At 44.1% G+C, this 26,145-nt stretch overlaps 2 protein-coding genes across 6 annotated transcripts in view; both read left to right on the top strand.

Moving 5' to 3' along the window:
* tln2a (talin 2a) overlaps positions 1-15,539 on the top strand; it is a 64,840-nt gene extending 49,301 nt beyond the window's left edge. The window contains exons 38-59 of one of the 4 annotated variants that reach the window (XM_047042127.1): positions 5-186; positions 851-983; positions 1,374-1,475; positions 1,576-1,746; positions 2,082-2,228; positions 3,115-3,216; positions 3,324-3,443; positions 3,746-3,892; positions 4,705-4,871; positions 5,467-5,650; positions 5,904-6,029; positions 6,205-6,276; positions 6,962-7,078; positions 7,239-7,424; positions 7,536-7,643; positions 7,966-8,071; positions 8,335-8,340; positions 8,819-8,943; positions 10,038-10,226; positions 12,131-12,313; positions 12,428-12,553; positions 12,788-15,539. In XM_047042127.1, coding sequence (XP_046898083.1) covers positions 5-186; positions 851-983; positions 1,374-1,475; positions 1,576-1,746; positions 2,082-2,228; positions 3,115-3,216; positions 3,324-3,443; positions 3,746-3,892; positions 4,705-4,871; positions 5,467-5,650; positions 5,904-6,029; positions 6,205-6,276; positions 6,962-7,078; positions 7,239-7,424; positions 7,536-7,643; positions 7,966-8,071; positions 8,335-8,340; positions 8,819-8,943; positions 10,038-10,226; positions 12,131-12,313; positions 12,428-12,553; positions 12,788-12,916 — 2,928 coding nt within the window. In that variant the 3' untranslated portion in view covers positions 12,917-15,539. The remainder of the gene's footprint in view (positions 1-4; positions 187-850; positions 984-1,373; positions 1,476-1,575; positions 1,747-2,081; positions 2,229-3,114; positions 3,217-3,323; positions 3,444-3,745; positions 3,893-4,704; positions 4,872-5,466; positions 5,651-5,903; positions 6,030-6,204; positions 6,277-6,961; positions 7,079-7,238; positions 7,425-7,535; positions 7,644-7,965; positions 8,072-8,334; positions 8,341-8,818; positions 8,944-10,037; positions 10,227-12,130; positions 12,314-12,427; positions 12,554-12,787) is intronic. The other 3 variants (XM_047042130.1, XM_047042128.1, XM_047042131.1) reach the window with 3 other exon arrangements.
* Positions 15,540-19,336: 3,797 nt separating this feature from the next.
* Positions 19,337-25,938, top strand: LOC124481929 (tropomyosin alpha-1 chain). Of its 2 annotated transcripts, XM_047042221.1 has the most exons (10): positions 19,337-19,559; positions 20,042-20,167; positions 21,951-22,084; positions 22,338-22,455; positions 22,903-22,973; positions 23,128-23,203; positions 23,551-23,613; positions 23,719-23,788; positions 24,407-24,485; positions 24,926-25,153. In XM_047042221.1, the coding sequence occupies exons 1-10, from the start codon at positions 19,446-19,448 to the stop codon at positions 24,927-24,929; spliced, it is 855 nt and encodes a 284-aa protein (XP_046898177.1). In that variant the 5' UTR covers positions 19,337-19,445; the 3' UTR covers positions 24,930-25,153. The 2 variants fall into 2 exon arrangements, with proteins under 2 accessions (XP_046898177.1, XP_046898178.1); XM_047042222.1 differs by lacking the exons at positions 24,407-24,485; positions 24,926-25,153 and adding an exon at positions 25,684-25,938.
* Positions 25,939-26,145: the final 207 nt, after the last annotated feature.

The raw sequence follows: 26,145 nt of genomic DNA, 5'->3' as shown, positions 1-26,145 counted from the left end.
GTAGGGCTCTGCTGCTCAGGAGCCAATCATCCAATCGGCACGCTCCATGTTGGACAGCTCCACCCACCTGCTGAAGACTGCGCGCTCATTGGTTATTAACCCCAAAGACCCTCCCACCTGGTCTGTCCTGGCTGGCCACTCTCGCACTGTGTCGGACTCCATTAAGAGTCTCATCACAGCAATCAGGTTAGATAAATGGAACGTGTGCTCAGAGCATTGGAATTGCATAGAAACAGCCCAGAACATCTGCACATTAGTATTCAAACAAGTTGGCCAGTTCTGTCTTCATGTATTTGTGCGACTGCACAGAGAACAAAAACGTTTGTTACTCAGGCTTTTCAGTAGGGCTCCGCTGTGCCAGAAAGGACGCTACTTATCACAACCCAGTCTCTCCCTTCTTAGCCGCTAGCAGGGTTTACTGCAGCCTCAATCTGAACAAGAGTGCTCTTCTTAGAAGCTGCTGAGCAGTGAGTCGTCACGCAAGAAAATGGATGTCAACCTAACTTACTGCTTCCCCATGGCTTGTCTCCTTGAACACTGAGAGGCTTCAAACATGATTAAGCCAAGCACAACATGATCTATCGACAAAGTTCAGGGACACCAAGTTCAATCTAAACCGATCCAGAGTTGAGTGAAGTTATTGGGTTGAGAGGAGGACAATGTTATGGTATCGACGCCCAGACTTCCTGTTCAGTGTCTCTACTGTCATAATACATAGAAACATCCGCTAAATATCTTCTTTTTTGACTAATCTTTCTATCCCTCCACCCTCTCTCTCTCTCTCTCTCTCTCTCTCTCTCTCTCTCTCTCTCACCCCAATCTTTCTTCCTCTCTCTCCCCCCTCTCTCAGAGACAAGGCCCCAGGCCAGAGGGAGTGTGACCACTCCATTGATAACATCAACAAATGTATCCGGGACATTGAGCAGGCCTCCCTGGCAGCCGTCAGCCAGAACCTGCCCTGCAGAGATGACATCTCACTGGAGGTAACCAGGGTGACCCTCTCATCCGTTCTCTCGCTTTTTGTTCCCTCTGTTCCTGTCTTTATTTGTCTTTCTCTCCTTTTTCTTCCTTTCTGTCTCTGTCTTTCCCCCCCCTCTCTGAGTTTATTTTGAACTCCGATCTAAAACCAGCTCTGCTGCTAATTAGCGCCAGCAGCCATTTTATGTCACACAGCCTCATCGGGGGGGGGATCAGAGCTGCCATGCAAGTGATCTTTGGATGTTTGAGTTGTTGGCATACAGTATATGTGGTGAAATATTAAACTATGGGGATACACTTTCACTGTCCATAGATGATGGTTGTGTTTGCTACATCATCAAAAATAGAGCAAACTGTATTGTGATTCGTGACATCCCTTGTTCCACACTCATCAGGCTTTGCAAGAGCAGCTGACGTCCACCGTGCAGGAGATTGGTTACCTGATCGACCCCATCTTCACTGCCGCCAGAGGGGAGGCCGCCCAGCTGGGTCACAAGGTACCCATCAAATCACCGCCATTTAACTCTTTGTGACCTATATCCACGCCAAGTCAATGGCAGCGTCCATGACATTAACCTTGGAACCCCCTCTTCCCAGGTGACCCAGCTGGCCGGCTACTTCGAGCCGCTCATCGTGGCATCAGTGGGCGTGGCCTCAAAGCTACAGAGTCACCAACAGCAAATGACGTTCCTGGACCAGACCAAGACCCTGGCCGAGTCCGCCCTGCAAATGCTCTACGCAGCTAAGGAGGGAGGGGGAAACCCCAAGGTAGCCTGACCCCCCCCCCCCCCCCCCCCCCACACACACACACACACACACACACCCTCAACAGCATAACAGCATCATGGCTTTAAGCTGCATGCTGAAGTGTCATTGACATGACAATGTTTTTGCTGTTTTTGTGCTGTGTGACAATGTTCGCACTGTCATTGTGTCAATGTCACTTTTAAATGCTGCTCTGTTGCCTTTCTTGGCCATGTCTCCATTGAAAAAGATTCTCAGTGTATTTGATCTTTTTTTCTTCCTGGTTTAAAGTAAATTTAAAAAATCAAAGACCTTCAGAGATTCAAACTACAGGCTGGTTAACAGTTTTGTGTCCGCAGGCGTCCCACACTCACGATGCCATAGCTGAGGCCGCCCAGCTGATGAAGGAGGCGGTGGACGACATCATGGTGACCTTGAACGACGCAGCCAGCGAGGTCGGCATGGTGGGGGGCATGGTGGACTCCATCGCTGAGGCCATGGGCAAGGTGAGTTGTGGTGGTGTATGTGTCTCTGTGTGTGGGAGGGGGGGGGCTTCGCAACCCTGATCTTCTCCTAGCAACCGACTTGGTGACACCAAGACTCTGTCATCCAATTAACAGTCATATTGGGAACTGACACGTATGAAGTGTGAAGGCGAGAGGAAGCCTGGGATCTGGTGCAGTGCTAGAAAGACCTCGCTTGGATCTTGTTTTCCCTCATTCTGAGGTTCTCTGAGACATTCAAAGGTTTTGTGACCCATCTGATCTGAATCATACCGTTGGCATTTAAACATTCAGTAATCGAACAGTATTATTATATTATTGTACCTATGGTGTATCGCTTTGTTTGCAAGATGTGTGTTTGTGCATACGCGCGATTGTCCTGATTAAATTGAGGTAATCCTTAGATAATCCGTTGTGATAACAGCTCTCCTTGTGTGTGCCTGTAAGAAGAGGGAATTAAATCAAAGCTTAAGTCAAAGGATACCAATCAGTAATATTGTCAAATCAACATTGACAACTGCATATCAAAGCATTTTACAGTACGTTAAAGTTAATTAAATGCTTGTATTGCACAGGTTATAAAATCACATGATGTTTGCGTATGTTGGAAATGGTCAAATAGCTGTGATCAGATGTTGGAAGCAGGTTTTCAGCCTAATGCTCTGACGGTAATCTCATAATTAAAGGCATGAAGTGCATATTATCACTAATGAAGGTGAATTAATTTTGTCTGTGTGCAGTACTGTTAATGAATTACAGGGTAATGATTCAGTCAGTAATGCAGGCTGACTTGGGGGTGTGTGTGTGTGTGTGTGTGTCTGGGTGTGTGTGTTTGTCTGGGGGTGTGTGTGTGTGTGTCTGGGTGTGTGTGTGTGTGTGTCTGGGTCAGCTGGATGAGGGCACTCCTCCGCACACAGAGGGCTCCTTCGTGGATTACCAGACTACTATGGTGAAATACTCCAAGGCCATCGCAGTCACTGCTCAGGAAATGGTGAGAATTGACTCAGACATAAGTAATGAGTTTGAAATCATTTTATTGAGGAAACCATTCAGAAATGTCAGCCTTTATTAACAACCCGTGGTGTGTGTGTGTGTTAGATGACCAAGTCTGTGACGTGTCCAGATGAGCTGGGAGGCCTGGCGTCTCAGGTCACCGTTGACTACGGTCAGCTGGCCCAGCAGGGTCGTCTGGCCGCTTACACCGCAGAGCCAGAGGAGGTGAGCACACCAGTACTGGATACTAACTGTAACGCAACCTTATAAGAGATCCAGGGACAAAATGGCCGCCATGACTTGGCAGCAACATTGTTAAACTGTTTATCCTTCCTGATGATGTAGTTTGAATTGTAAATGTGACGGGTAAATCCTAAGCGTTCCTTGAGTCTGACCACTGAAATATGATAGACCAATGTACTTCTGATCATCGATCGTCTGCTGTACTTATTATATGCACTTTTTAGGGGACTTTGGATCAAAGCGTCTGCAATGTAAATGTAACCCAGTACTGCGCTCCTCTCCAGATTGGCTTCCAGATCAAGACCCGCGTGCAGGATCTAGGCCACGGTTGCATCCACCTGGTCCAGAAGGCTGGGGCCTTGCAGGTCACCCCCTCCGACAGCTTCACCAAGAGGGAGCTCATTGAGTGTGCCCGCACTGTCACAGAGAAGGTACTGGAACAACCGTCCACTGGTTCAGCACGCTCTAGCAGTTGATGTGGAAGACCCTGAGCTTTTCCTTTGTGACCCAGAGGAGTCGTACAACACTCAAAGTCCTAAATAACGGTTTTCTTGTGTGTGTTGCAACTTTTAAGGAGGCATCAATGTTTATAACTGTTTGAATTGGAGGCTGGGGCAATATGAATCTTCAGTTCCCCTCAATAATGCATGATACGTATTCCACAGGCATTAAATCAATGCGGTGATCTATCAGTTTGTAGTTTAAAACAAAAGTGCTGAACCAAAATGATTTCTCTTGAGAAAAAGCTTAGGCATCAGTATTTCTTGCGTTGATGCGCTTATCGTAAAAATATGCTGCTTTACAGAGAATGTCGGAAGTGAAGACTTGGTGGGGCATGTCTTTTAATGTGAATGTTTTTCATTCGACATGACATGTCTAATGATATTGATCGTTCTCTCAGTCCTTTCCAGTGAATTCAATGGTTTTCACACACCCATTTGTATGCATGTCCTCAACTGTTTGTGCTAGTCTGTTTGCCTCTAGACTAATGGAAACAATCCTTGCAGCTTGAGTTAACGTCTATCATAATGAAACAGGAACATGTGTTCACTCAAAAGTGTGGGCAGAGCTGAGCTTAGACACCCATTCAGCCGTCACACTGACGTCTCCCAAGTTCTCAACAACTGTTGTTTGCTTCTGTCACGATTCAACATTTGTCATGAAAAACAATGTGGTTGAAAGCCCACCAAAATGGGTTGCCGCCGCAGTCCGTTGTTTGTGAATGTCGTCTGTGTTTCCACAGGTGTCCATGGTGCTGTCTGCTCTGCAGGCCGGTAATAAGGGCACTCAGGCCTGTATCACGGCCGCCAGCGCCGTGTCTGGCATCATCGCCGACCTCGACACCACTATCATGTTCGCCTCCGCGGGCACCCTCAACGCCGAGAACGACGAGTCGTTTGCGGACCACAGGTGGGATTGTCGATGACGGGGTGTTTCGATGTGTGGAACTGTCTGTATGTCTCTTTGTTTCGGTCTGTGGGTTTCGGTCTGTGGGTTTCTGGGTCTAGTGTTTTTGGGTCTAGTGTTTCTGGATCTAGTGTTTCTGGAGCTAGTGTTTCTGGGTCTAGTTTTTCTGTATCTAGTGTTTCTGGATCTAGTGTGTGAGTGCAGAGACTGGAATCAGGCTCTAGGCCGTCCCCGCCCCCTTCCCTTAGAGTGACAGGAAGACATATTACCTGGTGATCACAGTGGAGGAAATGGCTTGAGTTAGAATCTACAAATCACCCTCACTGAAATGAGAGGAAGTCTCCCAGCACTGGAGGCCATATAACTTACCTGCAGTCTGCCTTTGATGATAGTTAGAGAATGAAGAGGTCATCCATTTGAAGAATATCAGTTAAACAGAATAGAGGTATAACTTTTGATGTTATTTCCCCTCATAGCAGTTTTAAAAGGCCTATTGCTGTGTTGGCTAACATTTTACAATGTAACTGTTACCCTCTGTCTTTCACCTGTCTCTCTCTCTCTCTCTCTCTCTCTCTCTCTCTCTCTCTCTCTCTCTCAGGGAGAACATATTGAAGACTGCGAAGGCTCTGGTTGAGGACACCAAGATGTTGGTGTCTGGAGCAGCCACTGGTCAGGACAAGCTGGCCCAGGCCGCCCAATCGTCTGCCAAGACAATCACCCAGCTGACTGACGTGGTGAAGCTGGGAGCGGCCAGCATCGGCTCCGATAACCCCGAGACACAGGTCGACTCATCACTCTTGATTTTTTGTACCTTCTATATTTTATTTAACATGTTAAACATGATTTGGCATTTGTAACAAATTGTGAAACGTAATTGTAATTGTTGTGGTAAAAAAAGTGAGAAGACTAACAAATGATGTTATTTCTTTATCCTTGTCTTACAACTGTACAATACAAATATTTACACGGTCGAGTATGTTCATTTGGTTTGTACTTGGGTCTGCTGTTTCTCATGTGTTCCCCGTCTCTCTGTAGGTGGTCTTGATAAATGCGGTCAAAGACGTTGCCAAGGCCCTCGCCGAGCTGATCGGCGCCACCAAATGTGCGGCAGGGAAGGCGGCTGACGACCCGTCCATGTACCAGCTGAAGAGCGCCGCCAAGGTAACACAACTTCTCCTCGGCGTGTCGTTTGAAGCCAGTCTAGCGTTGGGGGCACTGCAGCTGTAGCTGGAAAGGATATTTGTATTGGAAAAACAGTGGCATATGTTACCCATTGTTTGACCTGCTGCACTTTTGTTTAAACTAGTACCGTTTAAATACTGTAATCCACACCTAGTCCTCCTCCAGAAACATGGCAGAAGGACATGGCTTCCCTCCCAACTCTGATATGAACGTTAACGGTGTTCTGGTGAGCTCTCCTGGGTGAAAGGCATGCCGTGTGCATAGCAGCCATCCCCTCCTCCTTCCAGGGACAAGCCCATTAATCAGTCGCCCCCGCCCCAACCCCACACCCACACCATGCCATCAGCATGCCCTAATCTCATAGCTTATCAATGACCCCCGTCAAGTCAATTGGCAGCGAGTTCCGAACTTGCTGCTCTCTCCCCCCCCCCCCTCCCCCCCTAGCAGCAGCATGTGGTGGAGGTGGAGTTTTAACAAGACTCAAAGTAACCCTGAGACGGGATGATAACAGACTGGGTTTCTGTGCCCCAGAGAGGAGCAGGTACTGTGGGGTTCCTCCTAGCTCTGACCACTGAGTGCTGTGGGGTTTGTTACGTGGCAGGTTTGCTCCCCCTACCTTTCAATTCCCTGAGGCTCGACCCCAATTACATGACACTCGATTCTAGATAGACATTGTTTTCAAAATAAATCAATTTCTATTGTTCTTTAGGTCCCCTCTAATTACTCACTGAAATTAACACAAAACAAGCAGTCTTTTCATGGTCGTTTCAGCTCAAGTCTCTGTATAATAAAATTCACCTGAGCTCTTTCTCTAGCCAAGATGATGGCTTAGTGCCCCCGGTGGCTGTGGGTGGAACAACATCCCACAGTAAACTGTCTCTCACCGTCTCCTCTCCTCCACTGTGGCCCAGGTGATGGTGACTAACGTGACCTCCCTGCTGAAGACTGTCAAGGCCGTGGAAGATGAGGCGACCAGGGGGACCAGGGCTCTGGAGGCCACTATCGAATGCATCAAGCAGGAGCTGACGGTAGTCAAACGTTATATACTTTGTTTGTGTGTGAGGCAATGTGGAAGGGAAATGAACAGTTATCAGCCTAACAAATGGGCAAACATTTGATGGTATAATCTTACAAATGTGCACATCTACACAGACAAATTTTAACCCAGTGTTTTTTTTCCCGGAGCAGGTGTTCCAGTCCAGGGATATCCCAGACAAGTCAACCACTCCCGAAGAGTTCATCCGCATGACAAAGGGCATCACCATGGCGACAGCCAAAGCGGTGTCGGCAGGAAACTCTACGAGGCAGGAGGACGTGATCCACACCGCCAACCTGAGTCGCAAGGCCATCTTTGACATGCTCACCACTTGCAAGGTCCTCATCCACCTGTATTAGCCTGAACGTCACCACTACCACTATGCTGTACCTTGTTGGCACTCCTGTGACCTTTGGCCTCTGACACAGTCGAATTTCTTATTCCCTCAGCAAGCGGCATACCACCAGGAAGTGAACGAGGAGGTGAGGAGCCGGGCACTGATGTTCGGGGCTGAGTGCACTACAGGCTACATTGACCTACTAGACCATGTTCTGCTGGTGAGTTACAAGTTCAAGTTTCAGGTTTATTGCATTTTGTAACAGGTACATTGGATCGATTTTGGTCCTGATTCTTTTCTGAACAATATGTAGCTGATGTGGTATAATTTCATTTGTTTGTATTATCCTTGTTGCATTAACAGAAGGCACAAGGCCGTTGTTAATGCAACAAGGATAAAACAAACAAAGAAATGAAACCACGCCGGCGACAAACACCATGCCATAATATATACAAACCCATGTTACGCGATTCGCTTCATGTTGGACGACGTCTCTTGGTTGGACAAGCATGTTTCCTGACCATGTGTGTGTCTGTCCCCAGGTCCTTCAGAGGCCCACGGTGGAGCAGAAGCAGCACCTCGTGGTGCACTCCAAGCGTGTGGCTGGGGCTGTGACCGAACTCATCCAGACCGCCGAGGCCATGAAAGGTAGAGACGACCGCTAAAACTTTGCTGCTGGAAAACACAAAACGACAGTCCTGTACCCTCCTTTGCAACACATCACATACGCGATGGGATTGTACAGAAATGTGCGCAGTGCTTTTGGCGGAAACAAATCAAAGTTCAGCGCAATGTTTTCACTCCCGAAACTGCAATTGAACCTGTTTGGATGTTCTACTTATGTTTTATGTCTGTGGGTTCCTACGCAATGCTCAGTAACACCCCTGTCTTCCCCCTGTCTCTTGCAACAGACGGAGGTAAGTTTGGAATGATGCCTGCAAGCCAAGCACTTAACCCCCTCATGAACAGGAATGTTTGAATCATTTCTCCCAGGATTCACAATCATTTCTCCCAGGATTCACAATCATTTCTCCCAGGATTCACAATCATTTCTCCCCATGGAATGGCACTTTTCACAGGGACACCTGTGGGTCCATAATGGCTTCATCACCATCCAGCTATGCTCTTCATTTCATTCGACTGTCCTCTCTCTCTCTGTCTCTCTCTTTCTCTCTCTCTCTCTCTCTCTCTCAGGCAACAGTGTGACACCTTCACGTCCATCTGTGTATGACCATCATCTGCTGTGCATGCACAGTTGCACAACCTTTTTGCTCTTGTCCTGTGTATTTCAGTGATGTGGAGCATGCCTTCTTAAACTCAGCTTTGCGTGTGGGTGGGTCAAAAGGGAAATGCATATCTTTGCATGTGTTCAGTGTGCGTGTGTCTGTGTTACAGGCACAGAGTGGGTGGATCCAGAGGACCCGACTGTAATAGCAGAGACGGAACTGCTCGGGGCGGCCGCGTCTATCGAGGCAGCGGCCAAGAAGCTGGAACAGCTGAAACCCAGAGCCAAGCCCAAGGTAGGAGACTACATCTCCCACTATGCATCTGTTCCAACCGAGGCAAGATAGAGGCTAACCTCAAGGGGCATCTTCTGACTCTGAATCCCCTCCGTCTTAAACGTGTGAGTGGTAGTACAGCAAGGACGAGGGTGTTGGAGATGTTGAGGACCTCCTCCATAGAACAGATCATCACCATCACCAACCATTTTCATATTCCATATCAATTGTGAAATGTCTAGGAAAGGGATTCTGTGGCAGATATTGTAGTTCTGTAGCCTGTTTGACAAAGGTGTGCATTCACGTTTTTGTCTATCTACTCCTTCAGTGTGTGTTTCTGTATGTGGAGGCAAAAAGCAATCAGAAATATCTGAAATCAGATATTTGTGTCTTATCTTTAGTAGTTTGCAGTGATTTATTGACCTGACTTACCTAGGCCAGTCAGGCCTGTACACCCTTATCAGGTTATACAGATGATGAACGTTGGTCAGGAGGACCCCACCCCTGTCCCCTTCCTTTGTACCATTACTGAACTACCTACACCCAGTCACCCCGCCCCCCAGACTCCATCCATCTTCCCCTTCCCCATCCCACCCTGTTCCCAGTTTTATGGAGAGCATATCCCACTGTATCCCTGGTCAGAGATTTAGACTCCCTCCCATCCCCTCTCTCTCTCGCGGAAGCCTTCTCTGCAGGGCTCTGTCTGATATGTTTGATATATTAGGTTGTTATTCAGTCCAACTATATATCAAACATATTCCTACAGTGTCCCGCCCTGTCTACAGACATGTGCTCTCTGTGTGTATGTGCGTTTTGCGCGCACGCATATGGAGGTGTGTGACTGCGTGCGTGGGAACGCGAGCCAGAACTCATGTGGCCCTCGTGAGGAGAAGCCTTTCTCCTGTGTTTCTTTCCCTCCCTAGCTCTGTCGTCGTTTTCATCCTGAATACTTGGTTGAAGAGATGGTAGTGCAAAATAATGTATTCCTGACTGTCCAGATTAAATAATGTATTCCTGAATGTCCAGATTAAATTATATGGTTGTTAAAGTCTGGTTACTGGGTCATTTCTGGTTCTGACTGTGTGCCCCCCCCCCCCCTCTCCCTCTCTCACCAGCAAGCAGACGAGACTCTGAACTTCGAGGAACAGATCTTGGAGGCGGCCAAGTCCATCGCCGCGGCGACCAGTGCCCTGGTGAAATCGGCCTCTGCGGCTCAGCGGGAGCTGGTGGCGCAGGGCAAGGTGGGCTCCATCCCTGCCAACGCGCTGGATGATGGACAGTGGTCCCAAGGCCTCATCTCTGCGGTCAGTGTCGATATACACGCACACATACACGCATGCATACACACACACAAATATACACACACTCATACATATATATATATATATATACACACAATCTTGTATTTTCATCATACACAATAATGTTGCATAAATAAATATACAGTGCCCTCCAAAAGTATTGGAACAGTGAGGCGAATTCCTTTATTTTTGCTGTAGACTGAAAACATTTGGACTTGACATCAAATAATGAACGTGAGACCAGAGATCAACGTTTCAGCTTTTATTTCCAGGTATTTACATCAGGATCTGATGCACAACTAAGAAAATATCACATTTTGTTTGAATCCACCCATTTGTCATGTGATCAAAAGTATTGGAACAGATATACTTAAAACATATTTAAGTGAATAAGACTTAATATTTAGTTGCAAATCCTTTGCTTTCAATAACTGCAGCAAGTCTGTGACCCATTGACGTCACCAAACTTTTGCATTCTTCCTTTTTGATGCTTTCCCAGGCTTTCACTGCAGCCTCTTTCAGTTGTTGTTTGTTTTGTGGGGTTCCTCCCTTCAGTCTCCTCTTAAGCAGGTAAAATGCATGCTCTATAGGGTTTAAGTCTGGAGATTGACTTGGCCAGTCTAATACCTTCCATTTCTTGCCCCTGATGAACTCCTTTGTTGTTTTGGCAGTGTGTTTTGGGTCGTTATCTTGCTGCATGATGAAGGCTCTGCCAATCAGTTTGGTTGCATCTTTCCTTAAATTGGCAGACAAAATGTTTCTGTAGACTTCCGAGTTCATTTTGCTGCTGCCATCATGTGTTACATCCTCAATGAAGATTAATGAGCCCGTCCCAGAAGAAGCCATGCAAGCCCAAGCCATGACATTACCTCCACCGTGTTTCACAGATGAGCTTGTGTGTTTGGGATCATGAGCAGTTCCTTTCTTTCTCCAAACTTTAGCCTTTCCATCACTTTGGTAAAAGTTAATCTTTGTCTCATCAGTCCATAAAACTTTGTCCCAGAATTTTTGAGGTTCATCTCTGTACTTTTTGGCAAATTCCAGCCTGGCCTTCCTATTCTTCTTGCTAATGAGTGGTTTGCATCTTCTGGTGTAGCCCTTGTACTTTTGTTCATGAAGTCTTCTGCGAACAGTAGATAGTGATACCTTCACTCCTGCCATCTGGAGGTTGTTGCTGATCTCACTAACAGTTGTTTTAGGGTCTTTCTTTACAGCTCTCACAATGTTTCTGTCATCAACTGCTGATGTTTTCCTTGGTCTACCTGTTCGACGTCTGTTACTTAGTACACCAGTAGTTTTCTTCTTCTTCAGGACATTCCAAATGGTTGTACTGGCTATGGCCAATGTTTCTGCAATGGCTCTGATTGATTTTCCATCTTCTCTAAGACTCACAATTGCTTGTTTTTCACCCAAAGACAGCGCTCTGGTTTTCATGTTGTTTTCACCTCTGAATACAGTCTGCATAGACAAAACCTATCTTACCCAATCTGAACCTGAGTGTAGACATTCAGTGGTATTTATTGATTGAATAATGTATGTAATAGGACACACCTGGGCAACAAAACACACCTGTCAGTCACATGTTCCAATACTTTTGCTCACGTGACAAATGGGTGGGTTCGAACAAAAAGGTGATATTTTCTAATTTGTGCATCAGATCCTGATGTAAATACCTGGAAATAAAAGCTGAAACGTTGATCTCTGGTTTCACATTCATCGTTTGATGTCAAGCCCAAATGTTTTCAGTCTACAGCAAAAATAAAGGAATTGGCCTCACTGTTCCAATACTTTTGGAGGGCACTGTATGTATACACACACACAAATCCTGTCTGGGAAGAAAACCCTGAAATGTCGCAGTGCCATGTAGGGTTTGAACCATCTCGCCTTTGTGTTCTCTCTCCCCCCAGGCACGACTGGTTGCGGCCGCCACCAGTAACCTGTGCGAGGCAGCCAATGCCTCCGTTCAGGGCCACGCCAGCGAGGAGAAGCTCATCTCCTCCGCCAAGCAGGTGGCAGCCTCCACCGCTCAGCTCCTGGTGGCCTGCAAGGTCAAGGCAGACCAGGACTCGGAAGCCATGAGGAGATTACAGGTACATTAGGCTTCTTGAAAGAAAAAAATGAAAAAAAAAGGAATAGCAATGCTAACAAAAAAAATGTGTTTTGTATTTGTGGTGCTTTTATTCATGGCTTGCTTTTTCTCCAAGTCTGCTGGGAACGCAGTAAAGCGGGCTTCGGACAACCTTGTGCGTGCGGCCCAGAAGGCTGCCTTCGACAAGGCAGACGACAATAACGTAGTCGTCAAAACCAAGTTTGTGGGCGGTATTGCACAGGTGAGAATCTGGTGTTCGTCACACGTTTACCATCCTCTCAACAGCACTTGCTTCTCGCAGGGAAGACTCCATTGTACCGGGTACTTATGTGAAAGCACATAATCAAACGTTCATATTTTTACATACACCATGGCTAATAGTTCTTGTTGCTTAGTGTGGCAGTACTATACTCTGTGCTGACTGAAGCGGAAGTCGGTGTGTCAGGTGTAATGAGCCGTGCTGTCTTGTTTCCAGATCATCGCAGCGCAGGAGGAGATGCTGAGGAAGGAGAGGGAGCTGGAGGAAGCTAGGAAGAAGCTGGCCCAGATCAGACAGCAGCAGTACAAGTTCCTGCCCAGCGAGCTCCGCGAGGACGACAACTGACAAGGCTGCTACGAGACTATCCCGCCGCTGTGCGTGTGTGGGGCGGGGGTGTATGTGTGGGCGTGTGTCTGTATTTGTAGGCTGCATGGGCTAACCATGCACACAGTGGTGACCTAAATGATTGTTTATGTTGGTGCGCAACGCGGTTCAGCTAAGCTGGCCTCTTCTGTGTTCCTGCTCTTTCAGCAGGGTTGAAGCACAGATGTGGAGACCGAAATGTTCCTTTCGATTTGGAAGGGTCTTAAACCTCTAAGATTGTGTACCTATGTTTAAGCTTATCATACTGTACATACTTACTGTGGTACATTTAACAGCCTACTTGTCTTGCATAATTTACCACAAAAAAAAATCGGAATGAGCATTTAACTGTCAAACTAAATTTGAAAGTACAGTTAACTGAATAGTGAGCGATTTATCTAGAACTGAACATTACTGTGGATCCAATCCTTTAGACAGAAGAGCATGCAAAATAGTACAAGAAGTATACACCAGACGTCCTAATTTTAACACACTTCTCTGGTTTGGTACAAGTTTTGTGGTGCTTCAGTGCCAATAATTTGGACTGTTTAGGTATTTGGACCATATTGGAGTACGACTAATGTTATTGTGGGGAAATACTAAAGCATTGCAATACAAGCTAGTTAAGACACTTCTCATATAGATAAGTTGCAGACTTCCAAAAATCCCCATTTTAAACTAAGCTTCAAATACAAATGTAAAATGTTGGTCAGTCTCTTACTATGGGTGTTTTTCTGTGTGATCCCTTAAGACTTATGACATCCTCTGTTACAGTGTATTAAAGTGTTTAACTCCAATAAATGCTCTCACCATAGACACTATAGGGGTTCATGTACTTTAGATAACGTGTTTGTAGGTAAAGAAGCAGTTTAAGGAGAAGTGTACCGGAGCACATTTCTACAGTGAGATCAGAGAGCTGCATCAATCATACATGGACCATTGCATGCACAGGTCTCCCATTTCCTACTAAACATTTGCTAGTTTACGGTTACGTTTTGAGCCATACAGGAAGTACACAATGCAATAACACTAATGGTGCTTTAGAGGGCGTTGTTGTGTTCTATAACCTCAAGTGTGTCAAGCGAGCCCTCCAAACACATGGTTTGCTGTTGGTGGGTACATAGTTCCCCCCCAACCCTTGCAATATCGAAGAGACGCCGTTTTAGAAACACTAATTATAACGTAAGCAAGGACTACGAGTATAGGTTTATCATGCATTGTGATTTTTAGGCAGTTTTGGATTGATGCAAATATGTGACAAGTGTGAGACGTCAGCTACAGCAGGGTTTAGCACAAGCGTGTAGCGCATGCTTTCTATAATTCGAAAATTAAACTTTTTGAATGAGTGAATGAATGAATTGACGGTCAATGCGGTGCCTCTTTATCCACTATGCACCAATTACTGTGCTTCTGGTGGTTACTCTTCCCTGCTGGTCAACACAGTTTAACTCCACCTCTTTACATGGCTCCAACACATCTGGATCGCTAGACTACATCTCATGCTCGTGGTGTTTTGTATGTGTCAGTCATTGGTGACACGTGCAAACAGGTGCTCTGTGCGACTTCCTTGGATGTGCTACTGCAATATATTGACCTTGTGCTGACCAGGTTTGATTGTAGTGTTTGTTTCCCTAGTCTTATTAACAGTGAGTGTATGCAGACAAAAGCATATTGTGAGGTTCTGCTCCAGCGTTGTCCAATGCATGGCTTTACAGATGTTACTAATTTCAGTCACAACCAGAAAGGAGGGTTGTAGTCTGAGCTGCATATTAAATGACAATAATCCTACACAAACTACAAAAAATCCTTTTTGCGGGTATTCTTTTCTTTAGTTTGTGTGAAATTTGGTCTGGAGTTTGTATTTGCTGTTGAACACTGGTCCACTCATCTGGTATTTGTAGTTTATTAGTGCCTTAGTCTGTAGTCCATACAGCATCCGGTCTGTTTGAGTGACACTTTTGCCTCCACTGTTGTTGATGAGAGGTACTGATTATAAGTATTGCTTGTATCAATGGGTATTCAATATTGGTATCTCACACATTGTCCAGTACTTTCTTTTTTTTTCATACTCTGCAATTTGCCCCAGTTCTCTGCCTGCTGTGAACATGACTGTAGGTTCAAAGGAACGGTACATCTGTCAAAGTTAAATGTATTGCAGTGTAAAAAGCTCCACCAGTATATATAAGAATGTATATTATATATATGAAGACAATGCATTTTTGTACTGCATTCCATGGGCATGTACCCGACACGTTGGTATGTAACTACGGCAAATTGAATTTTTAGGTCTGTTACCTGATGTATGTTACCAGTAAAATCACTGAGGTTTTATGGATTTTCCTTTTTCTTCCTTTTTTGTCTTTAAGCCACTATAAACTTTTTTTTTTTTTTTTTTGAATGATAAAGATAAGGATTTTAAGATATATATCTGTTGCTGTTAAGATTGTGACTTGGTATTGAATATGTTCATACCTGTATGTTTTTTCCCCTCAGCAGAATTCAATGACAGTGAAATGACTACGGTAAAGATGGATATGAAGTAACATACAGTATGTAAACTATTTATCTGACCACAAGAAAGATATTTTTTGTATTCAATGAAAATAAAGGGTTTCAAAGTAAACACACAGGCCTACTTGTGTTCTGTGTGCAGCAAGTGGGTATGTGCTTTCAGTATTCAGAAGGACAGGCTAACATTGTGATCCCTGCCATCTCCTAGAGTTATCCACAGCTTTACTCCTTCCTCAGTTTCTCTTCAGAGGGAACACTCAAGCTGGCTTGACCTTACTCAGTCTTGTTGATTCTTCATGATGTTATTGTGCGAGTAGTTAACTGTAAAGCACAAAATGTACCCACTATTGTTCATAAACTGATTATAGGACACAAGTTAGTACTGTACTGTAGTATGCATGTTGACAGGTCTGGCACCATCATTAAGGCCCAAGCATCACTATAGTAGCATATAAGGATGGTCATACCATACTGGGATACACCATACATATAGTACACAGATTTAGTCATTTTCCCCTGGTTGTGCATGGAAACTGTGGTTAACCTCAGTTATTTGAAGAAGCCTTAGACCCAGGTATTTTTCCTCAAGAGGTCACATTTTGCAGGCAGTGCCCCTTTAAGTGTCTCCTCTGTGGAGTAAAATGGGTCCGATGGTAAATCTTAGTCAGCGAGTCTTAGTGAGCTCTTGTTCTAATTTGGGCTGGAGCTGAGACCTGTGCTAATTTTGTCCCCCCCTCTAAAATCTGAGGAGGCAACGTCAATTACACTGGCACAGCTGCTCCCAGTATAGGATTAAAGGGACAGTGTCCCTTGCTACCTTCAACTAACACGGGGGATCTCAGTACTGATTGGTTCTTCTTTAATTTCTTGCAGAATTAAAATGCCTGATCTATATGCACTAGACACAATAATGGTTTGGTAGTCAGGTTGTTTTTAGCCATCCAGACTTTGAATGATCAGTTAAAGCCCAGAGTGACAAAGTCCTGTATATCAAAGACCGTTTTGTTTCATTTTTTAGATTGTTAGTTCCTGGGATTAGTTAGACTGCTGTACTTTTATACTTTTGATTGACGATCCGTATATGTTTATTGTTTGCACCTTCCGGCCACAGTAAATTCTGTGTTTGTGTAAACCTACATGGCGAATAAAACCAAATTCTGATTGTTATTCTGCTTCTGACTGTTTAGTAAAACATATATTCAAATGGAGGCATAACATGTTCATAAAATGTGTGTGTCTGAACTGTATTACTCAGTTTACAGAGATCTGTTATCCCTATATTTTTTACTATTTATTTTTTAAGCATCATTACCGTACTGTAGTTGTAGTTTATCCCACTATCGAAAATCCCAAAAAATGCATATTTATTACAAATAAACTACTATGGCCTACTATGGTATAAACATGTCAAGCTCTTTAAATGTTATGTCATGAATGTGATGTCAAAGTCAATCGCGTCATAAAGTTGACTTTCCTCTAAGACTCCTTGACTATAGAGGCAGAGTAACATACTAGTGACGTGACCTGCATTGCCACCTATACTATATGCTGCTGTCAGTTTCCAAATGCAGACATCATACCCACTTGTCATCCACATGACTTCAAGCTCCACTAATCCAAACCACCAAATAGTAAACAGGGAAGCTGTTGGCTAGTCATGTGTGTGTGTCTCTCTCTTAATCCCCATCTCACTCTGACTCAGAGGGTTTGAACAATCCACGCACTTCTGGTTCTTGTGAGAATTTGGAGAAAGTTGAGACACTTGTCATTCTTTAAGCACCTCATCACACCCTGCGGCAACTGAAGATTTATGAGAGTTAAAATAAAAGGTACAATAAATCAAAGTGCATGCAGGCACATCAGCAGGCAGCCTCAAACTAATTAGGAAAACTTTCAGAGGTCCTGAGGGTCCACACAGTTATTTAGAGATTACAACTATGTATCTCTCTCCAGTGTTTCAGGAAACCTTCACCATACTAGGAATTCTTGGAATGTTTAACCTACATGCTATTGTCAGCCAGGGGCCATGAGACTGATTGAAGAATCTTTTACACAAGCTGATCCCAGTTATTCATTTATATGTCAAATAAATACGTTTTACATGCATATGTAACATACATACAAATACAAACACCATTTGATTGACAGTAAATAGTATGTATTGGATTCCAGGTGAACCTACATAATTGCCCATATTCTAAGTATGCACAGTTATAGAAGTAAATGTATACTATCACAGAGAGACCCTGTAAACAATTAAGAGATGTAAACATCACAAACACTGTCTCTCTTTTTAATTATTGGCAGGATTGTAATAATTTCTGTTGTGAGCTTTTAGGATCTCCGTGCATGAAAGGCATGGCCACCTGTGGTGTTTAACAGTTGGACAAAGTCCAGGCGAACAAGAGTGACAACTGCCACACATTCAAAAAGATGCCCACTCCAAAGCATACCAGAGAGGAATGTCACACATTATCCAACATGTTAACTTCTCAAACTGTACATCTTGTGTATTGCATTATACAAGACATTATAATACATTTTGCATAAAGAATTGTGCCATGCAGAACAACGCTTTTTGGTTTCATCATCTACAACCATCTCAAGGGAGTTTCATCTAAGATAAGCCAAGGGTTTGGTCAAGTCTCCTTCGTTTGTAGTTGTTGTAGACTAGGGGCAGTGCAGAACAGGTGGTCCCCAAGTCTGAAGATACTAAAAATAACCCTCAAATGCACACGAGAGTACAAGACGAGGGTCTCAAGAGATTACAATGTGAAGATATTCTCAATGCTTCATTGGCATGATCTGTTTTGCTATGCATCATAGTTTGCTCAGTAAATTTCAGTATAATGATTGGAGCGATTGCTGAATAAGATTTGTAAAAATGAACTACATATTAGGTTGACCTAATATTTTTGGTACATCTGTGGATCTAATCATGTGTCAGGGTGCCTTAAGAGGGAGGGGGCACACCCTACGACCAATCCGAGTGCTTGCAGAGATCCTCTGTCCTGTCCCTACTGCGTATGGTAAACAGCTGAGGCTGTCACGACCCAGAGACCGTCACAGAAGGGGGATGGCTGAACTGTCAAAGACCCTTGTGTCTTTCACTGAAGCCCATTTGAGATAGCCCTCGAGCACTTATGATCTCAAAGAGGTTTGGGACAAGGTTAATGATGTACCGCAAGTAATACCTCACGCAATGTTTATGCCTATCTGGTAACTTTTCAGACGGTGAACAATGCACTGGGGGACTTCTTGACATGATCCTTTAGCCCCCACTGACAGAAACGCTTAGCCTATAGCTAACGGGATAGCCCTTAGAGGGACAATTACTTTAAGGGGCTTAACCACCCTTTGTGCAGCAAAGCACCTAATAATGTTTTTGTTTTAAATAAATTGTGCATGTATTACATGTTCACTTTGCTTAATGTGGAGCCATTTTTTTTTTACATTCAAGAGCAATGGGTGTTTCGATATTGGTGTCACAAATAAGTGAGGAGGACACACATGTTTTAAATGTTTACAATTGTTTTGTTTCAGCAGTTTTTCTCCCATGAATTTAAGTTTTGCTGCAAGTTTTTGTTCTGTTCCCCCTTCATATTTCTTTGTGATCTTGTCTCTGACTCCCGTGCGCCGTGCGGCTGTGGTATTTTAGAAATAGGAACAGACGTCTTAGTGGGGGGGGACTCCTTGACGTTCATGGTCCTTGTATAGTCATATAAGTTGTCAAATGTCTTGAGTAGCGAATCGCCGAGGAGATCCATAAAAAAGAAAGGGCCCGCAGAGGAGAGCAGCTGGAGTTGTTTCCAAAAAGGTATTGGGTATCCAAGGGGGATCCAGTGACTCCTCTTCGAAAGAACATATTTGACAGCCTACGTTTGGCGCGAGCTTGCACTCCAGCTTGGCATTCAGTGTGGTTCAGACGCTCGGAGCCTCTCGTCCTTCTATTCACTTTCTTTTGTAACGGTTGACGCGGCAACCCTAACACTAAGCAGCCATGGATGCCATCAAGAAGAAGATGCAGATGCTCAAGCTCGACAAGGAGAATGCCTTGGACAGAGCTGAGCAGGCTGAGGGGGACAAGAAGGCAGCGGAGGACAGGAGCAAACAGGTCGGGATTGGTCGAGAAAGAGCGGTTTTAAGCATGGTTGCCAGTGGCAGTGTGTCTCAAGGGTTGGGGTGCCTGGCACCGAGTGCAATGGAACCTTCTCTGGATTAAATTCCTCAGAAGATCAAGAGGATCAATACAAATAAAAATGCCGATTCACAATGGGAATATATGCGCTGTGCTGTATATTAAGTTGCCAATGTAATTCTTTGGTATAGATCAGCCTGTAGGCCTATAATCATACGGCATTATTTCAGATTTACTATTATAATGTGTGCTTGTGATTTTATTATGTATTGAACAGTTAGACTTTGACTTATAGACTTACAGATCATTTGGCACAAGTTGATTTATCACGTTCCCCGTGAAAGGGTTTCACACTGTGTTTTTTTCTGCTCCTTTGTGTTTGTCTGTGCCAATGTGCTCTCGTGCGCTCCCAACTGCTTCTCATACTCTCCAACTAAACCTCCATCAACGACTGTCAGCTCGAGGATGACTTGGTAGCATTGCAGAAGAAGCTGAAGGGAACTGAGGATGAGTTGGACAAGTACTCCGAGGCCCTTAAGGATGCCCAGGAGAAACTGGAGCTCGCTGAGAAGAAAGCCGCGGATGTAAGTTTGGGGTGGCGCTGACTAGCCTAGGCCTACTCCACAGGCCTACTTTCCTTGGAGGCCCAATTAGATCCACGTTCACGTCCAAGTTCTCCCATATCATTTTCTGGCACACAAGCAATACTGTCTGTCAAATAGTTATCAAGGATATATATAGAGTTTATCCTAGGCCACAAGGAGGTATTGTTATTGAACCTATATACTATAATTGCAGTTTGAGAGACCTCAGTAAAGAAAGGACTTAAAAGGGCGGAGGGACAGCAAATACCGTAAATGCAAAGGAGGGTAAATTTAGCCATGCGCTGTATATGGTAAGGTCACACCTTACTGGTTTAGGCAATGCCCCTCCCGATAGTGTTCCGATCTAGGGGTCGTTAAGAATGTCTGCCAAATAGTTTCAAACTATTTCAGAAGTTTCAGCAAAGTTGAAAAATGTTCTGCTCTAGTTTCATCCGTCGTTTTGATCGTTCTTCTGAACGTAATTTAAAGGGTAACTTTTTCATGTCACAAATAGGCCTAATTCACGAGGCCTCATAATTGCTAAAGTAGCCTAACGTATGGTATAAATACGGATATAAACAATTATTATTTATAAATGGTTATTCTTATAATATTTTACAGGAAACTGTAGGCTATTATTTGATGCCGTCTTTATCAAACACAAAATAAACACAATATTCACTTATGCATTTATATCTTATAAATAAATATCATAGGCCTATGTAGGCTACTATCCCAGGTTAGTTAAGAGGGTTCATGTTTTGCAGCATTCTGAAGAAATAATAAGCAAATTACCCGGGGAAATAAAGGATTTCACCAGCATGGCCAGTAAGGGATGCTCTATTGATGCCTTATATAAATAAATGATCCACACATTACTTATTAATTATAATTTCTGGCACGAAATAAGGCTTTGAATTCACCCTATTCCGTCTCAGCAATGACTAGATGTTTTGATGCAATGTAGCGCAATGTGAAAAATCCGTTACTTCCGGTATTTGCCCGTCCCATCTTTCACAGTAGCTGTAGATTACAAACAGGGCAGGGATCAGCCAACGTCTCGCATCCCAAGGAGCGCTTGTTGTACCAATAGACAGGATAAATCAGGGCGTATAAAAAACAGACAGACTGCATGCGAAATGGCTGGGGTGGCGTCGTTGGAGGCTGTAAAAAGAAAAATAAAATCACTGCAAGAGCAGGCTGACGGAGCAGAAGATCTAGCTGCGAAGCTACAGAAGGAACTCTGTCTGGAGAGGGAAGCAAGGGAGTCCGTAAGCCGTTTATAATAATTTAAGACAATTAGGCTGCAGGCTACAGACAGTATTCGTGCAAATTTGTCAACAAGATAATTTATCAGAATGCTAGAATCCAGGTGTTTCTTCTCCTTGCAGTTTTTTCACATCATGTGACGCGCGCGCGTAATATGATGTGTACATTATTGGACAGTCTAATAATAAGCTTTGAATTAACATCATATAGCCTAACGGCCTATAGCCACGTGAAGTTGTTTATCAGCAAGCTATAGTCTCACAAGCGAGATCCAAACCTCCTTATCCTAATAGAAATATGTTTCAAATAGATATGTTGCACAGTGTCTTGAATTGATACAAGACCTGTCAGTTGGTGATGAAGTCAAATCCAGACTAGGAAAATCCACCCAAAACACCCCCTTCAGATCACACTATGGAAAATGCACATAACAATACTCCAAATGTGTGTGTGTGTGTGAGCAAGATGGTGTTCTCCAGGTTGACGGCACTCTTTCTGTGGGGTTCTTCTGTAGGCTGAGAGCGATGTAGCTTCCCTGAACAGACGTATCCAGCTGGTTGAGGAGGAGTTGGATCGTGCACAGGAGCGTCTGGCCACAGCTCTGACAAAGCTGGAGGAGGCCGAGAAGGCGGCTGATGAGAGCGAGAGGTGGGCAGCACCACATACACACACATATCAAATGCACCAGAAGTACATTTACAGGAGAGATGTATTGTCATTATGGCAAGTAAGTCGTTCCATTCATAACCAACCTATGGGAGCGTTTGTATCACTGCAGTACACCATACTGCACTGTATGACTTACAGTGTTATACTGTACCGTAAACATTCTATTAACTTGATAAACGGGAAGGGCCATGTCATGACCTGTTGTTATGTGTCTCCATCATTCCTTCTCTAGAGGCATGAAGGTTATTGAGAACAGGGCGATGAAAGACGAGGAGAAGATGGAGCTGCAGGAGATCCAGCTGAAGGAAGCCAAACATATTGCTGAGGAGGCCGATCGCAAATACGAGGAGGCGAGTGTCCTAACCTGGCCTCATCACACGCTGTAGTCACTGCACAATCACTGTCTCTGGTGCCATTCAAGCAGTGGCAGATCCAAGGGGTGGCAAGGGGTGGTAGCTGCCACCCCAATAAAAAAAAATACTGCCGCCCCAATCTTCCCATGGAAAAATATTATTTGTACATTACAGAACATAAATAATATTGATGTTACAGTTTAATTTAAACTACAATGTTATAGCCTAATCATTTACCATAGGGAGTACCGTACCCCCCTACTTTGGGTTTTGATTCGCCTCCAGGAGGCCACCCAACAACTTCCTTCTGCCACCCCATTGCCACCCCGAATGAAAATCTCAAGATCCGCCCCTGCATCCAAGTGTCCGAGGATAAGATACGTATGACTTCTGCTAATGCTGTTCTTAATCTAACCTGATGGTGTGTCCGTGCTGTGACTCCAGGTGGCTCGTAAGCTGGTGATCATTGAGAGTGACCTGGAACGTACAGAAGAGCGTGCTGAGCTGTCTGAGGGGTAGGCGCTTAGGAACACACTCAAACAGCTTGGACATTTACCAGCAACTTAGTGACACATACATTTTAGACATTTTCTGTCCTTGTTTTAATTTGATTCAACTTTTTGGGGAGATCTCTTATTTTTGTTCTCTCATCTTTTCCTAAACTATTAGCAAATGCTCTGAGCTTGAGGAAGAGTTGAAAACGGTGACCAACAACCTGAAGTCTCTGGAGGCTCAGGCAGAGAAGGTAGGTGTCCTGCTTCAATATCGGGTCCCATATTCTGCCGTCACAGTCGCTTATTCAGTGGTTCTCAACCCTGGTCCTCAAGTACCCCCTGTCCTGCACGTTTGAGATATTTCCCTGCTCCAACACACCTGGTTCAAATGAATGGGTCGTTATCTAGTTATGCAGTAGCCTGTTAACGACCATTCATTTGAATCAGGTGTGTTGGAGCAGGGAAACATCTAAAACATGCAGGACATGGGGTCCTGAGGACCAGGATTGAGAATCACTGGCTTAGAGTCAGTTACTCAAACTTATTATTGGCTTCATGAATGGGTGAGTGTTTGACGCGCTATTTTATTCCACTACAGTACTCACAGAAGGAAGACAAGTATGAGGAGGAGATCAAGGTCCTGACAGACAAGCTGAAGGAGGTGAGTTCACGTTAGTGTTGCAGAGTTAGCAGGTGGCTTCTACGCATTGGATGATGTCTTTGGTGTCATTATGGAAGTTATAAATGTATGGTTCTCCTACTTCAGGCTGAGACCCGTGCTGAGTTCGCTGAGAGATCCGTCGCCAAGCTTGAGAAGACCATTGATGATCTGGAGGGTATGACTCTTTTTAAACTTTATTTTTCATACTTCTGTAGTTTTTGCTCATCAAAAATTTACACATCTTACACAGACACAGGGCTTTTTGACTGTTTACTCCCCCAAAGCATTATACCTTATTCCCTTTCAGTTTCTATTTTCCTCAGGACTTCTACCTTTTATGGTGTCATGTTATTTATCCAGTCAGCAGAGTATTGGAATATTTTCTTGGGCAAATATCTGCACAGTCCGTTCTGTACTTGACAGACTGTCCCAGAGCAGCAGTCCACATAGGCCTGCTGTAGTGTTGCAGTTAAATACATTTCTCATACTACTGATGGTGTGACTCTGGTAGCTGTGAAAGGACAAGCATATGTGTGACATGATTTCCTGCTGGGTCTGAGGAATTTGACAGAGCAACAGCCCATGTGCCATGTACACTTGTCACATTTTGTTTGTTCGTCATTCCTTTATCCTTTATTTCAGTCTGTCTGTCTGGCAATCCTTTGGTTTTCCAATTTTTGCCCTTTTCTCTTTGCTATATCCTCCCGGTTGCTATCGTTCCATTCTTCCATCATCCCATCATCTCCCTCTCCTCCACGCCACCATTCTGACTTCCTGTGCAACCACCCAATAGATGAGCTGTATGCCCAGAAACTCAAGTACAAGGCCATCAGCGAGGAGCTGGATCACGCCCTCAACGACATGACCTCCATGTAATTCACCACCTGCTTGTGCCTGCGTGTGTCTTAGCCGACACCCTCCCCACTTACATTACACTGCTGCTCCCCCTAGTGTCATGTATGAATGCTGCAGTTCTTTAACTGACCTATATTAGTTGTTATACAACATTTATTCGGTTTGGCAATTTTTATAGTGGATTTACTTTTATAATGCCCCGATAATTAGATTATGTGCTGTATTATTTATAACTTTCCAAAAGTATTTGCAGCTATTAGCTCGAGTGTCTAATGCTAAATATCACCCAGCATAGAAATGCATGTTCGTTCTGCTTCATCACGTTCAGTACTTTTTCATCCCTCCTGTCCTTTACTTTGTTTTTGTTGTCTTCATTCTGCATGTTGTTCACTTTCCTTACTTTCTTTCCACTTAAACCCATTCTGTTTTCCCCCATCTCTTTTTCTTCCCTCCACAGTTAAATGTTTTAAATCCCTTCATCCCAGACGCTTCCCACTGGTTGAGCGGCATCTGTATATGCAGCATCGCCCACCTTCCTATCTCCTCTGTAAACGGCTTATCTGTCCTGTCTCACTGCTTGTTGGGCCTCCGCTGCCACCAGCATTCACGAGTCCATCTCTTGTACAGAACTTTGATTCATTTTGCTTTCTGTAAAATAAACATTCTTCCATCTATGTCAGCCGTTCCCCCGATTCTCCTCCAACTTAATTTCTATTGTCTTGTCATTTTTGTTTCTTTTTTTTGTGTTTAATTTATTGTGAGTAGCTTTGAATAAAATTTAAAGCTTCTCTTCCAGTTCCATGTTTGTGTATTTTGGGTAGATTTAGCTTGGGATTAGAATAGAAGTAAGTAAAAGTCTTCACAATTTCATTTATTGGATTCCAGACAAGTTTGTCAACACCCAGAGCTTTTTCTGATGGTGCTTGGCTTTATTGAAATAACAGCTGAGCTCTACAGAAAAGACGGGTTTTTCATACCTGGGTTTTATTGTTACCATAGTCGACATTGTCATAAAGCAGGACTGCTTCTGTTAATATAGTGAAGTTTATTAGCACAGACGTTCAGAGGTGTTATATCAGATGAAACACAAGGTACAGTAACCCTAACCCTGTATGTTGTTGTAAAGTGGGATGTGTTTGTGTCGATCTTTGACTAACTCTTGTTTGTCTTCTACATCTGTATGCTTCTCTCCTTTCATGCTTTCTGACTGTCTAGACCATCTGTACAAGCAGCTTGAGAAAAATCGTCTTCTTTCTAATGAATTAAGAATAGCCATGGACAATGATGCTTGAACTATAGCCTACTGTTGTTGTTATTCTAGCTTTGTGCTAAAATGCAAATGACCACAGACATTTGTCTGATGCTGTGATAATAATTCAGGTTACCGTGGCTCTGACAGAATTTACAACAATAATTGAGCAAATATAGCCTATGAGGCACAATCAGCTCATATTAAAATTAATGTATGCATCAGAGAAATGAAATGCGTGTTCATATTATCAAAGGCATGTCCACATTTCAGGTAAAAAGGCAGATCCCACAGATGTCAATAAGGAACAGGCCCAATGAGCTAAATGAATGAAAATCTATCAAACAAACCAATTTGCCCATACCGACCTTTTACTGCATACCTCTCAAAAAGCACATAGTATAAACTAGTAATTATGTTCATTAACC

The sequence above is a fragment of the Hypomesus transpacificus genome, chromosome 19 (genome assembly GCF_021917145.1).
Source record: "Hypomesus transpacificus isolate Combined female chromosome 19, fHypTra1, whole genome shotgun sequence".
In the NCBI taxonomy this organism is placed as follows: Eukaryota; Metazoa; Chordata; class Actinopteri; order Osmeriformes; family Osmeridae; genus Hypomesus; species Hypomesus transpacificus.
Note: the sequence above shows the minus strand (reverse complement) of the source record. Positions and strands in the feature narration are given on the sequence as shown.

Coding starts and splice junctions, on each gene's coding strand:
- LOC124481929 (XM_047042221.1), top strand. CDS start 19,446: ATGGATGCCATCAAGAAGAAGATGCAGATGCTCAAGCTCGACAAGGAG. Junction 22,456..22,902: donor CCGATCGCAAATACGAGGAG/GCGAGTGTCCTA, acceptor CTGTGACTCCAG/GTGGCTCGTAAGCTGGTGAT. Junction 22,974..23,127: donor CGTGCTGAGCTGTCTGAGGG/GTAGGCGCTTAG, acceptor CTAAACTATTAG/CAAATGCTCTGAGCTTGAGG.